The sequence below is a fragment of the Muntiacus reevesi genome, chromosome 1 (genome assembly GCF_963930625.1).
Source record: "Muntiacus reevesi chromosome 1, mMunRee1.1, whole genome shotgun sequence".
Taxonomy (NCBI): Eukaryota; Metazoa; Chordata; class Mammalia; order Artiodactyla; family Cervidae; genus Muntiacus; species Muntiacus reevesi.
The window spans coordinates 243,574,517-243,592,842 of NC_089249.1; the positions used below are offsets into that span (position 1 = coordinate 243,574,517).

At 38.7% G+C, this 18,326-nt stretch overlaps 1 protein-coding gene across 4 annotated transcripts in view; it reads left to right on the forward strand.

Moving 5' to 3' along the window:
- Positions 1 to 8,744, forward strand: part of MRPL22 (mitochondrial ribosomal protein L22) — a 40,202-nt gene extending 31,458 nt beyond the window's left edge. For all 4 annotated transcript variants that reach the window (XM_065918984.1, XM_065918985.1, XM_065918987.1 and 1 more), the window contains 2 exons: positions 1,458 to 1,527; positions 8,447 to 8,744. In XM_065918984.1, the coding sequence (XP_065775056.1) occupies positions 1,458 to 1,527; positions 8,447 to 8,658 (282 nt within the window). In that variant the 3' untranslated portion in view covers positions 8,659 to 8,744. The remainder of the gene's footprint in view (positions 1 to 1,457; positions 1,528 to 8,446) is intronic.
- Positions 8,745 to 18,326: the final 9,582 nt, after the last annotated feature.

Genomic DNA, 18,326 nt, shown 5'->3' on the forward strand with positions numbered 1-18,326 from the left:
ATGTTAGTAAGTTTTGCCTAAATCTGGAATTAACTTGTTTAAGTGCAGAATTTATATTATACAGATTTAGGGTACTCAGTTTTATTGCTGTTCTTATACCTTAGGGATGTTCTATGCTTTAAGTATTCTTTTTCCTGAGATGCTTTTATTTGTACCACAAAGTCATTTATATACATCTTATTTTAAATTATTGGGTCTGGATACATTATTTTAGAAGATTTTTTTTTGTCAATTCCACAACTGAGAGCTTGGGATTTTATAACTAATTGAGTGGAAAAAGCACTGAACTGGGACTCTGGTGACCTGGTCTTATCTTTTCTCTGACAGTTTCTGTTGTGACTATGGGCAAGGCACTTAGCTGGTTCCATTTTTCTTATTTGTAAACTAGGTGGGGTTGAATTGGATGATCTCTAAAGACCCCTCTAGCTCTAAATGTAGCTGATTCACTTGGTGCAAATATATTGTTGGTATTTATGCCGACTCATTCTAGGCACATGAGTGTTTTGTTTCAGAAAGCTGAGTTGAGGACATCTGGGGAAATCAGCATTATTTTCTGTACTTCAGTTAATTTTCACATTAAGTCAGATCTTTTAATTTAGTAGTTGAATAGCTGAGATAGTTGGATTCAGACTTCTAAGAGGTCTTTTGTAATGCCTCTTATTTATTTCCATTCAGAATGCAATTACTAAGTATTTGTTGTGTACCCAGCTTTGTATTACATTCTTTGTCTTTAAAGGAGAAAAAGATCTGCTTTCTGTTATTTCTGACAACTATTGTCCTATTTTAAAAAATGTGTTCTGGAGAAAGTTAATTCAAAATATTTATGGAGTATAAACTTCATAATTCTTTTCTTGTTTGTTTTGTTTTTATTTTTTGTCTGTGCCATCTGGCATGTGGATATCTTAGTTCCCTGACCAGTGATTGAACCTGCGTCATGTGCATTGAAAGCTTGGGGTCTTAACCATTGGACCATCAGGGAAATCCCTAAACTTAATAATTCTTAAAGGAAATTTTCAAGTATGATTTTCTCTTTTTGTCTGATGTTGTTAATGATTATTTTGGATCCAAAGTTAAAGAATTTTCAGTAAGATTGAGCTAAAGAAGCTCTTTAGCTTCTTGAACTTTTTGGCAAAGTCTGTGACTCAGAGGCATGGTGCTCATTACCAGGGATGCTGCTGCTAGTGCTGTTATCTCCTCTTTTACAGCTTACACATTCCAGTTAAAGTTTAGCAGGATCGACTGTGTTCTTTGCATTTGCAATTCTTGTCTGAGGAAGGAAACTCACTGTATCCATTCTCCTTAGTACTGTTATCATTTGATATTCTCTTTTTAAAACTGACTATAATAGGAAAGCATGTGATTAGCAGTCATATAGAGATAACTACAAGAAATGAGAAATTTAATTCTGTTTTAGTTCAAGGTCAGCCATATGAATGCCTTTCTTTTCCTTGTTTAAGGTTCTCTTAGAAGCACAAGATATGGCAGTAAGAGACCACAATGTGGAATTCAGATCCAATTTATATATAGGTAAGATCTTTAATATTCTTAGCTTTGGAAAATATCTTCCAGTAGTGATGCCAAGTTCTTTATCTAATAACAGTCTTTGATATCTAAATACTTTGGACTATGTTTACCATTGGAAATTGCTGGTAATAGCTTATTTTTCAGTCTTCTGCATGCTAATGTTAAGTCTGCTGTAATGGTCCTAACTGCTTTATTTTTACTTGTTCTTTAATGAGATTGAGATCATGAAATCTATTGCTGATAGTTATTAAATAATGGATATCAAGATGATACATAGAGTGGTCCTTTACTCATAATAAGAATGTAGCTGATTTTTAAAAAAATGAATTCTTTGTCAACCTGAAAGATATATAAAGGATCACAGTAGACTTAGAAAGTCTTTATAGATAATGTGCCATGCCAGGTGCCTCATCCATAAAGGTATCCTGTAAGTTAGCCCTCCTAGTACCAGAATGGAAAATCATCTGTTGAATTATAAAGCCAGGGGACCTTTGAAGACTTAGTGACCCAGAACCTTAGTGTTGGTTCCTCTTAGTTCTTAACATCCTAAAGCATTAGCTCTGGTTTTGTAGGCTTGTCTCACATCTATTTAATGTAAGTGAAAATGTTTTGGAAGGCATGGTGTACTATACAAATGTAAAGGATTTTTGGGTAGCATACCTTCATACTGATCTTTTTCTAGAAAGAGATCAGTGTTTATTACAAAGCTCTTCCCCATCCCATCCCAGTACTGCAGCAAAGCGGAGCATAGGTTGGAGTTAATGCAGCAGTTACTCCTGACTTCAGTTTTGTCATCAGAGATGTTTATGTCAAAGCAGAATTTTGTCAGTCTACCAAACCTGTGTATAAGAACTATTTCACTAAAGATATTTCAAATTCAAGATATGGGAACTGCTGCTCTCCACACAGAGGGGAAAAGGCTGAATCATTATAGTGGAAGTTAGCTGTACCTTGTAGTTTTTCAGCAATTAGCATTTTAAAAGATCATCTAAATTCCACTTTGTCACATAACCTCTGCCCTACTGGAGATGTTTATTTTGGTTAATATCTTACCTCACCTCACCTGGTATTGATGCTGGGAGCTACACCTACTTCTGAAATTCAAATGAGTTATGGTTTTCAATTGAAACATCTTATTTTAAAGCTGAATCTTGTAAAATTAATTATATTCTGATACATGCATAGAGTTAGAGGGGAATCAAAATGACTACTCAGAAGATGCAGGCCGTAGTAGTTAATCATAAGCATTTTCTTCTGGGAGAAGCATGAATAAGTAATGCTGGAAGGACCCAGAATCACCGGAAGAGATGAAATGGATGAAGGGCAAAACCATTTGCTTAAAACCTCTTGGTGACCTTTCCTGCGCCATGACTGAATATCAAATGACATTTAATTAATTTTATTCAATTTCATAAGAATATTGGCTTCTTAGCTGATTGGCAGCATTTCATAATGGAATTCAGATGCAAGTGAAATGGAATTTGTGTTTAAATCCGTTTCAGTAGTTAGTATATATAGCGAGAGGGTGAAGAGCTTAATCCTGTCTTCCCAAATGAAGGAGCAAAGTCCAATATTACCTTTAAGCAAATATCAACTTAACTATGAATGGTCCTTTAAAATGTACTGGTCTTCTTTTTTTTTTCCATTTATTTTTATTAGTTGAAGGCTAATTACTTTACAATATTGTGGTGGTTTTTGTCATACTTTGACATGAATCAGCCATGGATTTACATGTATTTCCCATCCTGATCCCCCCTCCCACCTCCCTCCCCACCCCATCCCTCTGGGTCTTCCCAGTGCACCAGCCCCCAGCACATGTCTCATGCATCCCACCTGGGCTGGTGATCTGTTTCACCATAGATAATATATATGCTGTTCTTTCAAAACATCCCACCCTCACCTTCTCCCACAGAGTCCAAAAGTCTGTTCTGTACATCTGTGTCTCTTTTTCTGTTTTGCATATAGGGTCTTCTTATGCACATTTCTGCTGAGAAACCTCTGCCCCTCCTGTACCTTCTTTTCATCTAGTTCTGGGTCAAAATCTCTTTTCTTAAGTAGGGCTAGTAAGTCTGGATTTGTCCTATGATTTTAAAAACTCATTTGCTAAGTATTTTGTTGCTTAATTCTGTTATGAAGGAAAAGGAGATGAATACCCCCAGGAAGATGAAGTATCTGACCATAACACATCAGGCAGTTTATCCCTGTGTTTGCTAAACTTCCCTGATATGAATTGTCTGAGGTTCTAGAGTCGGACACAACTGAGTGACTTTCACTTTCACTTATTAAAAACACAGATTCCCAGGCCTCACTACAGACTGAAACCCTAAGAGAGAGGCTTGGGTAAAGTCTATTGATTCTTACCTTTTTATAAAATGTGGGAAACTGATTGATCTTATAGTCTTTGAGAAGGCCTAGATAGTTCATTCTATAGATTTCTTTTAGAGTTTGAAAGCCTAGTTACTTGTTGACTGCCGGTTTGGCTCAGCAAAAGCTCTTTCAGTCCCCTGTAAGTTCATACATTTTAAGGGATCTACTTTTTTGGTAGCATAACTTCTCATTATGTGGTAATTCCTTCAAATGCTTGTCATCAGTCTAAAGCTCATACCTGGTGTTGCATGACCATAGACTTTGAAAGTTCATTTCCTTTTCAAACTTGTAATGATGACTAATGACACAGTGATAGGCCTTAACAAGTGGACATGGGCTAATAAAATGTCACTGCTCCGTGATTCATAGCATCTTATGTAGTTCACTTCAGGGAATGTGAACGACTGACTTTGTAAATCAGTCTTCTGGGCTAAGACTGATGAAGGGGGAAGTGGGGAGGGTTTCTGAAGTTAATGTTAAGATTTGCATTTACCTAAATACAAGTAATCGGAAATATTGAGAGTATTTTCAATACATGGTACCTGCTGGGCAATATCTTTGAAGGTCATTTCTACTTTTGAGATCTTAATGTTTTTTCTTTCATTCAAAAAATATTTGAGTGCCTGCTTCCCTGGTGGCTCAGTTGGTAAGGTTCTGCCTGCAATTCTGGAGACCTGGGTTTGATCCCTGGGTTGAGAAGATCCCCTGAAGAAGGAAATGGCAACCAGCTCCAGAATTCTTGCCTGGAGAATCCCATGAACAGAGGGCTACAGTCCATGGGGTCACAAGAGTTGGACATGACTGAGTGACTTACTTTTGCTTTTCAGTGGGTATAATACCCACACAATTAGGTGATGGTATATCTTTTGTAGCAGTTTAAAATATTTAGTACTTGTAGTTTTGGTTTTTGTCAGTAGTAGTACTTTGGAATACGTGAACCGAGAACTTGCAGATGTTCAAGCTGTTTTTAGAAAAGGCAGAGGAACCAGAGATCAAATTGCCAATATCTGCTGGATCATCGAAAAAGCAAGAGAGTTCCAGAAAACAATCTATTTCTGCTTTATTGACTATGCCAAAGCCTTCGACTGTGTGGATCACAATAAACTGTGGAAAATTCTGAAAGAGATGGGAATACCAGACCATCTGACCTGCCTCTTGAAAAACCTGCATGCAGGTCAGGAAGCAACACTTAGAACTGGACAGGGAACAACAGACTGGTTTCAAATAGGAAAAGGAGTATGTCAAGGCTGTATATTGTCACCCTGCTTATTTAACTTATATGTGGATGAAACACAAGCTGGAATCAAGATTGCCGGGAGAAATATCAGTAACCTCAGATATGCAGATGACACCACCCTTATGGCAGAGAGTGAAGAGGAACTGAAAAGCCTCTTGATGAAAGTGAAAGAGGAGAGTGAAAAAGTTGGCTTAAAGCTCAACATTCAGAAAACTAAGATCATGGCATCTGGTCCCATCACCTCATGGGAAATAGATGGGGAGACAGTGGAAACAGTGTCAGACTTTATTTTTTTGGGCTCCAAAATCACTGCAGATGGTGACTGCAGCCATGAAATTAAAAGAAGCTTACTCTTTGGAAGGAAAGTTATGACCAACCTAGACAGCATATTAAAAAGCAGAGACATTACTTTGCCAACAAAGGTCCGTCTGGTCAAGGCTATGGTTTTTCCAGTGGTCATGTATGGATGTGAGAGTTGGACTGTGAAGAAAACTGAGTGCCGAAAAATTGATGCTTTTGAACTGTGGTGTTGGAGAAGACTCTTGAGAGTCCCTTGGACTTCAAGGAGATCCAACCAGTCCATCCTAAAGGAAATCAGTCCTGAATATTCACTGGAAGGACTGATGCTGAAGGTGAAACTCCAATACTTTGGCCACCTGCTGCGAAGAACTGACTCATTGGTAAAGACCCTGATGCTGGGAAAAATTGAAGGCAGGAAGAGACAGGGATGACAGAGGATGAGATGGTTGGATGGCATCACTGACTCAATGGACATGAGCTTGAGCAAGCTCCGGGATTTAGTGATGGGCAGGGAAGTCTGGCTTCACACTCAGCAGAAACTTGAAATTTCTATTTGTTGAGTGAGTGAATGACACAGTTTTGGATCTGCTGAAACTGTGCTGTTCATTCACTCAACAAATAGAAATTCCAAGTTTCATTTAGGACAGATTGCTATTAAAGTGGGCGTCTACATACTGTTTCATTATAATTGAAATAGTTCTGTACTAAAGCAGTTTGAAACTCAACATACATAATTAGTGGAGGAGAGACTGGAGGAGGGGAGACCATAAACTAATTTGGAATCTATACTGTAAACCCTGATTTCGTTTAGATCTGAGTGGTTGTGTTGTGTATTCCCATTCCAGGGTGTTAAAGAATCCTGGTGTTTCAGAAGAATTAATGTTGTTGTTTTGACATAAAAAAGTGATGACATTATATGCATGAAGGTTAGGCAAATGTTATTTAATGGCCTAAAGAGGAAATCATAGCTGGCATTTTGCAGGTTCTGAATGTTTGCTCTTAGGTATTTTTGGAGAAATGGAAAGAAAATGGTAGTTAGCATAGACCCTGATAGCACTGATCATTGTGTTTTGATAGATTATGTAGTGTTGCACAGTTAGCTAATTTTGATACTTCTTTCCCTGGAGTGTAGCAGTCCTTATTCTCAGAGCATTTGGAAATTGATGCTCAAATTGGGTAGAGTAGTAGTTTTGGATAAAATTAGCCATCATGTTTGTAAAATCTTTTCAGAAGTTTCTACACTCTTCCCAGTGTCACTGGTTTTATTTTTAGGATTCCTCCTGACAAGTGGATTCAGAGCACCTGGAAGTACTTTGTATTATAAAGTGATTTGTGTAATACTGGTTTTTGTTTGGAAAAACTAAAAAAAAAAAAATTTTATTGAAGTATAATTGACATGCAGCGTTACGTTAGTTCCAGGTGTCCAGCTGGACGATTCGGTGTTGCAGAGTGATCACCAGAACACATCTAGTTAGCGTCTGTCACCATACGTTGTTACAGTTTTTTTTCCTTGTGATGAGATTTTGTAGTATCTCTTCTCAACTTTCAAATATGCAATATGGGTATTATTGACTACAGTCACCATGCTGTACATTACATTCCCATGGCTTATTTATTTTATAACTGAAAGTTTGTACCTTTTGATTCACTTCATCCATTTCACCCACCTGCCCGTTACCCCTATCTTTGGAAATTCTTAAATTCATTTCTTTAGTGCCCCGTAGCTGAATTTAATAAAGAGGCAGTTAACTCTCACCTTGTCTCACTGAAACCCCAGGCAGTTTTCTTAGTCACTTTCATCTTTAGCTTCCTCTTTGGCAAAGCTGGGATGGTTCTGCTAAAATCACTTCAGGAGAGGCCTGTGGTCAGAGGCTGTGGAGTGCATACTTTGACATGGTCTCTGTAATATAAAGTTCTGTCACAGTGAGAATAAAAGTGGTGAGTATGAAAGTGAATTGATTTGCTATGTATGCTGTAGATTTTGCCTTTTTAAAAGGCTTATTAAATTAACTAAAAATGTAAGACTGAATTCAGAAGGTAGTTACTATGATTTACCATGGGCGAACAGGTGAATAGATTGCTTCTTGTACTATTTAAAAGATTTCTTCAAATTTTACAAGGTCAAACCTTGACATGTAGAATAGGGGCAGGGAGATGAGGGGATAGATGTGATGCAGGAGTTCCTAAACCTGACTCTGAATCAGAGTTGCCTGGATTGGGGGATGTTGTTTGCTCAGGATATAATTTCCAAGGCCCACTCCAAATATAAATTAGAATATCAGCATCAGCATTTTAAATGTGTTCCCTAGGTTTGTTTGATGTAGTAGGCTGAGGATAGCATTTGGGAACCATTGGTTCCAGAGGTTTCTCATATAGTTAGAATAAAATCAGAATGTTGTTCCTACAACTTCAGGGCTTTGTGTAATCTTATCTTCATCTCTGATCTCTTCCCCTTACTTGTATCACTCTTCGCCTTGCTTACTGTGCTTTAGCAGGTTCTGGGCCTGAAATAAGCCAAGGATGTTCTTAGCTTTGGGGCTTTGCGTTTGCTCTTTCCTCAGCCTGGAACACCTTGCCCTTAGATATTTGCCTGAATGATTCATTCTGCTCTTGGATCAAATGTCTCTTCCTCAGGATGCCTCTTGACACCACCCAATCTCAAGTTGCCCCCAGAACAGCCCCTCAGTCTGTCACGTCACTGTTTGTTTTATTCATAGCACTTGTCACTAACGCAAATGATGGTGTTTGTTTTCTGTCATTCTCCTCTAGAGCGTCCACTAGCCAGGGCCCTTGCTGGTCTTATCACTCTTACTTCTCCAGGACCCGAGACGGAGCCTGGTCTCTAAGGAAGAACTCAGGAGATACTTGTCTTTAGATAAGCCTACTCTAGCCAGCCAGTGAGCTCATGTAATCTTAGAATTTAGCTGAGAAGACAGAAATTGCTCAGCCGATCAAGCTATAATCTTGCAGATACAGTTATGGTTGTTTTGTGTAATTCTCTTTTTCTTCCCTGTTTAGCTGAGTCCACCTCAGGGCGAGGCCAGTACCTGAAACGCATCCGATACCACGGCAGAGGTCGCTTTGGGATTATGGAGAAGGTTTTTTGCCATTATTTTGTGAAGTTGGTGGAAGGCCCTCCACCTCCACCTGAGGCACCAAAGACAGCAGTAACCCACGCCAAAGAGTATATCCAAGAGCTTCGCAACCGGACCATCATTCATGCTCTATGATGGGACTATTCAGACTCCATGGTGTATATATTTTACCATTTGTTTCTTAAAACCAACAAAAATTAAAGACAAATGCTTTTTATGAATTATAATTGAATTATTGAAATATGAAGTACCCCTGCTGGTTTTATACGAATATTTATAAAGTTCTGTCCATTTCCTGTGAGCCTCTGGGTATATTTTATGTCTTTGCAACTAGGAAGGGGAAATCCGCTTTAAACATAGTGACAGACTATATAATTCAGAAGGCTTTTTTGAGTACCATTTGAAAGGAATGTTAACTTTGTAGCTAGTGCCGTGCAGTTGGTAGTTTTGATACTGGAGTTGAGTAGAAAGTTATAGGATAAGAAAACTTGTCCTTATTATTTCACTTGATTTTTCTCTTGAGACTAAGGGAGGGGTGGTGGAGGGGGGCATGCCTGCATGTTGTTTCACTGCAGTATTTTAGAGCATTCTGTGGTTCAGTTTTTCCTTTTACTGTTGGCATTGACTAGTGGGTGAGGGTTTATATTATCCTTTACTGTTTTAGCTGAAACTTGAAATTATAGGAATTCATTAGACTATTAATCTAAAACTCCAAAAATCATTTAACTTATAAAGTTTATTTTCCTAAAATAACAACTGTTTTTATGTCTCCTTCCAACAGTGCTATCTGTTGCTTGTCTATCTTGTTTAGGATTGATTCATTTTTTCAGAGTGAATTCAATTAGAACCAATCTCAGCCTTGCATTCTAAAATAAGGCAGTAGATGGCACTCAGTTCCCTCTTGTTAGCAGAAATGTTAAGAGTATTCAGCACTGCCTGGTTCATGTTGTTAGACAAGAGGCACTCTGTCCACGACCCTAGTCCAGTGTTTCTCTAATGTTTATATGCAGAGGAAGAACCTGGGATGCTTATTAATCCAGCCTTCTGGGTCCCTCTCCGCTCCTCTCCCCCAAAGGTTCTGATTCACTAGAAATCTGTTTTAAATAAGCACTTCCAGATGATTCTGTTTTCGGGGACTGCATTTCAAGTCAGATGAAGAATGGTAGCTTCAGTGCCATGTTTTAAGATGGCATTAATAATAGCTACTATTTATTGGGACCTCATTATTTGACATGCTCTGTGCTATATTTTACAGATAACTATCTCTGGGTTACACAGTTTGTAAATATTGGACTGCGATTTAAACTCTAGGTTTAAGTATCTATTTATGCATACCTAATGAATAGACTTCCCTGGTGGCTCAGATGATAAAGCATCTGCCTACAATGTGGGAGACTCGAGTTCAGTCCCTGGGTCGGGAAGATCTCTTGGAGCAGGAAATGGCAACCCACTCCAGTATTCTTGCCTGGAAAATCCCATGGACAGAGGAGCCTGGTGCTGTAGTCCATGGGGTCGCGAAGAGTCTGACTCAGCGACTTCACTTCACTAATGAATATGCAGGAATATTTCTAGGCCTCTGCAGTTAACCTAATGAATGGATAAAAAAGACAGAGGGCTCAGTGAATAAGCCACTGAGGTGTAGGGCAGATTCATTCTGGGTCCTAAGATATTATAGCATGGAAGCATGAAGTGGTAGAAGGCGACCTTTGTTCTAGTCTTGGCATAATCACTAACCAGAAGGAAGACTCCGGGCAGGTCTCCTCCATGCCTGGCCTCCATTTCATTCACCTAGAAGATAAGAGGCTCAGAGTTGTCTGAAAAACACCTTCAGAATCACTTGAAGGGCTTGTTAAAAGATCCAAATCCCTGGGCCTCACTCCAACTTAATGAGTCTGGGTTTGGTGTGGGGGACCAGGGGTTTGCACTGGTAACGAATGCCCCAGTGATGTGTGGCTAATAATCCCTGGACCAGAGGGTCTCTAGGCTTTCTCTCGGGGCAGATTCTGGTTGAGTTTTAATTTCAAGAGTTTTTACTTCCTTGGTTGTGACTGAAACACGCCAGGTGGTGTTGTGGACTCCATAACTATAAAGTGCATAAATGAGGATGCTGCTTCATCAGGCTGTTAAAACTTTTGAAATAGGTAAAAACAAAACATCTTGGAGTCTAATGAAGAATGTTAGCTTGTAATCTAAGATTAAGCCTTCATTTGGAACTGCTTCTGGTATGTTAAAGTGTACTAATTGCTAACCTTTAGGACTGGGTACTGTTTTAAACATGGTGTATACATTATCTCAATGAACCTTTCCCATTGTGACTGTTGCTAAGTACATCTGGTTAGTTTCCGTGCTGAAATTAACTTTACATGGTTCAGAAATTGATGTCTTCTCTCTAACAATATCTGAATGCTTGTAATCTCCTTTTTTTCCCCCAGAGAATTATGATAGATTTAAACTTTTTTTGTTAGTGTATAGCACATTCAGGAGGGCTTTGTAGGTCACTCAGTGGTAAAGAATCCGTCTGCCAAGCAGGATATGTAGGTTCAGTCCCTGGGTCGTGAAAATCCTCTGGAGAAGGAAATGGCAACCCACTCCAGTATTCTTGCTTGGGAAATCTTGTGGACAGAGGAGCCTGACGAACTATAGTCCTTGGGGTCGCAGAGTCACACATGATTGAGTGTCTAAACAACAGCAACAACAGCACTTTCAGGAATTGCACCAATCACAAGTTTAGCTGAATAAATGATCAAGTGATGAACATACCCAGGTAAGCAGATGAAGAAGCTTTTGAAGAAGCTCAGTTTATTGGGCAACCATTATATGCCTGGGAGGATACAGGTAGTGAAAAAGGAATCAACCCCTGCTGTGGAGCTCACACTCTACTGGGAAAGGCAGAGTAATTCAGTAAGTCAGTAATTACATGCGTTCACTGTGCTGATGTTACAAGAGCAGAGAAATGGGACTTTGGGAGTAGACATCAGGGCACCCTGGAAAACTGTCTTTGGGTTTTGGGGAAATTGATTTGTTTAGAGATATAGTGAGGGGAAAAAGTAAAAATGAAAAATGTCATATGGATCAGTAAAGGGTTATGTTGTCAGACCAGTTTGGGTTGTTTTCAACTGTATGAACGTTAGGACCATTTCATCCTTCCAGAAGTTGAGAAGTATGTAGGATGTGTGATGCAGAGGGGAGTATACTGTCTCTGGAACTGACTCCGAGTTACCAAACTGTGAATGAGGCTCCAGCTAACCCTGAGGGGAAGGACATGTGAAGTGAGTATACTGTGAACATTGCAAAATAAAATGGATGTGTTTCTCCACAAGTGATGAAAATGATTGGATTTTTTTCCATGGATTTCATTTTAATGCAGAGGTTGTAGTAGCAATTTTAGTTGATTAAGAAGAGCTCAGTCACATGTGTGGGTTTAAAACAGGAAAGGTTTTGGAGTGGGTGAGCTTCCAGAAAGATTCTAAAGCAGGACAAAATTACATAGATGACATTATTAACACTTCTAGGAATAGGCCCCTCTTCTCAGCCATTGTCTGATGTAACTGTCTAGGGTCCACAATCTCTGTATGAGATAGGTTTTAACCTTTAGTCTTAAGCAAACCAGCCTACTGTGAGTTACATTAGTATACAGCTTAGGATGTATCTGTTATGGAACCACAAATTCATTGGAATAAAGAGAAAATATTGGTAAGTGAATCATACTTGTGCACTCAAGTAAAATGTTTTTTTATGTGTATCCAGTAGGGACTGAATTAATAATTATTTTCACTTAACGGCCCAAGGAGACTCATAAAATTTTTACTCTGGAAAGTAAGGAATGGCAATATTAATATCAAATGAAGTGGAATTTAAGGAAAGGCATAAATGAACCTAAAAGAGTTGTTTAATGCACATTTGGAGGAACACATTCTGCAGTCAATTTGAAACCATTTCTAAACCTCCTGAAGGTCATCTTAAAGTTTCAAGTTTCCATAGTGGACCCCAGCATAAGAAAATCTGATTTAAATGATTTAAGTTCATTTTATCTATCTGGCCATAGTTCGTGACTCTTTTCCTATATTCATGCTCTTTACAGTGTGACTTTGCAGTTCCTCTTATTGCAAAGTGGAGTCTCTTCTGACCTCTTGAATTTGGGCGGACTTTCTAATAGCATGTGGCAAAAGTGACAGCTTGCAGGTTTCCAGCCTTGTCTCTGTTTGCTTCCTTATTCTTTCTTGGATCTCTGCTTCTGTGTGTAAACAAGCCCAGGCTGATGTGCTCAAGGATGGGAGACCATGTGGAAGAGAGATGTGGGCCCCAGCTTACAGCTGGCCAGCCACAAAACACACGAAAGATCCTAGCCAGCATCCACATAGCTGCCGATGCAACGAACACTGATGACAGGTGAGAACAGGTAAACCAGCACAGACTGACTATAGACGCATGAAGAAGTTAGTAAGTTCTTACTAAGCCACTGGACTTTGAGGTAGTTTGCTACATAGTAGTAGCTCTAATAAATATTTCAAACTTTGTACTGTAAAGAGAATACCAGTCTTTTCAAACATCTGTAACAATTGGTAAAATTGATTCTACAAATTTTAAATTCTATAGTTGTAGACTCTAAATTGATTCTACAATTTTAATTTTGATTTACAAAGAAGTCCTCACATTCTCTCAAATAAAAATCATAGATCACTTTTTAAAATCATACTGCCCTAAAATCAGAAATTTGTTCTTTTTAAGAAAGTTTAAGCATAATCTCCTTGATAATAAAACACTCCTTAATTTTTTGAGGTAAAAATGGATATGGACAGATCTTGTAAGTTTAATGAAGAAATACAAATGATACTAATAGACAAGACAGGAAAGCAACCTAAATGTCCATTGATAAATGAATGGATAAAGAAGATGTGGTACACATACACAATCGAATACTACTCAGTCATAAAAAAGAATGAAATAATGCCATTTGCAGCAGTATGGATAAACCTAGAGATTATCATACTGTCCTTCACATTATCAAGTGAGTCAGAAAGACAAATACTATGATATCACTTATATGTGGAATCTAAAACGCAACACAAATGATTTACAAAACAGAAACAGACACACAGACATAAAAAATAAAACTTATGGTTACCAAAGGAAAAAGGGCTTGAGGGAGGGATAAATTAGGAGTTTGGGATTAGCAGATACAAAATACTATATATAAAATAGGTGAAAAGCAAAGTCCTACTGTATAGCACAGGAAACTGTATTCAATATCCTGTAATCATATGGAGAAGAATATGAAAAGGTGTATGTGTGTATAGGGATATATATGTGTGTGTTTATGTATGTGTGTGTGTGTATATATATATATATATATCTCTGAAACACTTCACTGTATACCAGAAGCTGATAGAACATTGTAAATCAGCTATACGTTAATTTAAAAAAAATGAAAATATATGTATGATACAAGGGCATAAAACCTTACAGAAAAAATATTAAGGATCCTGTGAAGAAATAGGCTGGGTCATTCTGTTTGTCTGTATGGTTCTGGATTAGAATTGATCATAAGATGAACTTGAGTAATAACTGGGAGTTAGAAATGATGCGCTCACAATCATTTTGGCATCTCCATACCTATCACAGTAGTGCCTCAGTGTAAGACACCACACTAGGGCAGCAAGTGTCCCATTTCAACATCTTGTTAGACTAAGCAGAAGGGAATTATTAAGGATCTTAGCTCAAAGAATTTCTAAGTGGGCCCAGACTATATAATATGTTTTCCTCTGGTCTGCAGGCACTTTCTTCACTTTATTTTCTGAATCAGGACTGGGTAACAGTGACTGGCAGAAGCGTCATAAGACTGAAACTTAGCTGTAAAGTAGTCTAAAAATACACTTTCTGATTTTCTGGCCTCTTAAAACGTGTCAGTGTTCTGCAGCCAGAGACCACCATGAACACAGTTGAACAAGTTGGGTTTATTACTTCCTGCAGCAAGGGAGAACACACCATGGCGACAGTGGGGAATCCTCAGCAAGAGGATATTAGGATTTGGGCTTTGGTGGAGTGATTTTATAGGATTTGGGCTTTGGTTGGTTGACTTGCTAGGGTTTGCTCTTAATTGGATGTCATCATAGAGTGTGGGTGGGGGAAATTCTATGATTGATTATCTCAATAAACTTTACATATAGGGAGTGCAAACGTGGGTGAGGAAATAGGTGTAAATAATTGATAAAGAATTAACAGTAACTCATTTTAGCAAAGAGAAGGTGTTTGGTATTTTGTGGATGGCACCACGACCTTGTTTTTGTCTATGCTTAGATGGAATTATGGTGTGTACTTGTTTTATTTCATTTAATCGTGCTCCCGGAATGACCTTGTCTGACTTGGTATTCTGTGAGATGGTTTCTGTTCAACAGGAGAAGTGCCTATCCAGCTCTCTAGTGCCTATCCAGCTTCTGAATGTCAGGGGCTGTTCTTTTCTTTTTCAAATACTGGCTGGAAGGAAATTTGAGCAGCTGTTGGCTAAGCAAATCTGTTGTATCTGCCTCAAGTATCATCATACTTAATGGTAACACTGGAGTTTCCCACCAAAGTGGGGGACAAGTCAAGTGTGCCGGCTATTCATGTTATTTAATATTTCCCAACAGTTTAGTCAAAAGCTGTAAGACAAAATGAAATAAGAGCAAAATCTTTGGGAAAGAAGAGATAAATTATTACTTGCATATAACTGCCTCCCTGGGAAACTAGGAAAATCAGCTGAAAAATTATTAGAAGTAAGGAGAGTTCAGTAAGTCTGTTGGTTACAAAATCAGTATAAGTCAATGCTTATGTTTTAAATTAGCAATCATCAGAATATATAATTTTAAAAAGCCATTAAAATGGAGACTAAATTAGAAAATATCTAGGAATAAACTTGACATATGAAAAGTATGCAGGACCCATATAAACAAAACCATAAAACTTTCCTGGGACACTTGAAGACTTACATGGTAGGGCATACTACATTCTTGGATGGCATAACTCAGTAATTTGCCATTTCAATTCTAATAAAAATGTCAAAAGTATTCTTTTTTTATCTAGACAGTATAATCCTAAGGTCACCTGGGAAGCTTAATAAAAAGCTGAGGAATTTTTAGAAGATTGGGAGGTGACTTACATTGCTAGAAAGATTTATTGTCAGAGCAGCATGGTTCTTGTGTAAGAATAAAAATAGACCCCCAAACAGACTTAAGTATTATACATTTGGTTTAGGATGAAGGTGGAATTGAAATGTTCTTACGCCTCTGCTTAAAATATAGGAAGCACGTCTCTTCTGTCCTGATAATGAGAAAATGACATAAACTACAAAATCATTACTTTGCTTGAGCTCATGAGAAAGATGAGATTGGGAGGCACAGCCTCATTCAGAAGAGAGACAAGCCCCTCTGAAGAGAGATGGGCTTCACAACTGTTTCCACTCCCACAGAGCTTGGGGAGCAGAAACTCTGCCACTGTCCACGTGGGGAGAAGAGATCAGCTAAATTGTAGCCCAAAATCCACATGTGGGTGAGCTATAAATCTAGGGTAGCTGAGGTAGCAGAGGAGTTCCGTCTCAGCTAGACTGTCCTCCACAGACTTCCACCAGGTGCTCACCAGAAGTACTGGGGGAGGGCAGGAGACTGGCCCTCTTGAACCCACATCTGAGGTCCAGACAGAGGGAGGCAGTTGGCGGATGTTGGGGACAGAAAATGCCATTGGCTTCCCTGGATTTTCCTCCCTTAGGGATCAAAAGCTCTAAGCTGCTGGGGATAGGGTGGGAAACTCAAGTTGCCCACAGGTTTCAAAGTGATCAGTGGACAAGGGGCTCAAGACCCTGCCTTTTTCCCTGGACTACAGCCTCAAGTCTCTGCAGTGGCAGTCTGTTACTCTCAGGGCAGACAGACCAAAATGTGTTCCTTAATAACTGCGTGAAAAGCATTTGATAACATTGAACATCCATTTATGATAAAAACTCAGCAAACTAGAACTTTCTCAATCTGATAATAGACATCTACAAAAACCCTATGGCTACCGTCATACTTAATGGTAGAAGATAGAGTCTATAAATTGTGGTGTGTCCCTACAATGGAATACTTCTCATCAATAAGGTGGATGAACTGCTGATACAAACAATGGCATGGACGAATCTCAAAAGCACTACAGTAAGTGAAAAGGCTGAACTCAAAAGTTTATGCGTTGTATATTTCATTGACATTCAGGAAAAGGCAAAACCACATGATCAGAGAGAACAGATCAGGGTTGCCAGGGGCTGGCAGGTGGGGAATGGGGGATTGACTACAAGTGGGCACAAGCAAACTTTGGGGGATGGTGGAAATACTCCATCTGTGAGTGTTGATTGTTGTGACTGTACATGGCGTTTGTCAAAATTCATGACGCTATCATAAGAGTATGAATTACATCTCGAGAGATCTGACTTTAATAAACTGGTTCAAGAAGAAAGTATTATGCTATAAACAGTGCTGAAATAATTGAAAAATCATTTGTGAGAAGTTAATTCCTCATGTCATCTGATAAGATTAATTCCAAATTGATTATAAATAAATAAAAAATGAAAACATTAAAAACTTAGAAATATCCAGAAAAGATAGGTGATGAATATATAGGAGAGCAAAGTATAAAGTAAAACAAGGAAGTGAAGATTACCACCTCAGGACAGTGATTATCAAGAGGTAAAAGGAGTGTTTTTGAGAAAGAACCCATTGTAGGAATCTGTTTTCTCTCCCTCCTCCCCTCCCTCCCACTCTGCTTTCCTCCTCCTCCTCTCTTCCTCCCTCTGCTCTTCCTCCCTCTCCATCTCAGTGATGTGGATGGCAGTTACAGGAACATTTGTTTTATGATTATTCATCACACTGTGCAGCCTTCTGTTTATATGTACCATATTTTGTAGTTTTAAAAAAGGTAACACTTGGGGTCTGAATGTAATTTCCTACATTGTAACAGGATTTAGGCGCAGAGAGTCCAAGTCCGTTGGTGAAGGTGGTTCCCCTCATTTTGTCATCAGTTCTCTCTCCCCTATCTAGTGCTCTGCCAGCGAGGGCAGCCACCTGGTTCAACACAGTTAACAGACTCGGAACATGATAAACCAAACCCAGTTAGAAGAACCTACGTTGCAGTCATGAGGTGTATAATAAAAATTAAACAAATGTGGGTAAAATCAGTCTGACTTGGAATGGAGAAAGCTTTTTAATTATCAAAGGCAGAAGACAAGGAAAAGATTGATAGATTTTATTACTTCCAAATTAAAAAGGATGTACAAATTTTAAAACAGCAGAGGAAAACTGAAAGATAACATACAATTGGGGAAAATATTTTAGAAATACATGACAGGGACTTCCCTGGTGGTCTGATGGCTAAGACTGTGTACTCCCAAGTGCAAGGGGCCCCGGTTCGATCCCTAGTCAGGGAACTAGATTCCACATGCCACAAGTAAGAATTCACACACCACAACAAAGACTCAGTGCCGTCAAATAAATAACATTTAAAAATAAATATGGCAGATAAAAGCTTAGCATTCTTGAAATACAAAAAGCCCCTAAAATCAATGAGACCAATACTCCAGTAGGAAAACAGGCACTCAGGTTGGATGCATGAGACAAGTGCTCAGGGCTGGTGCACTGGGAAGACCCACAGGGATGGGATAGGGAGGGAGGTGGGAGGGGGGATCGGGATGGGGAACACATGTAAATCCATGACTGATTCATGTCAATGTATGGCAAAAACCACTGCAATATTGTAAAGTAATTAGCCTCCAACTAGTAAAAATAAATGAAAAAAAAAAAACCCAA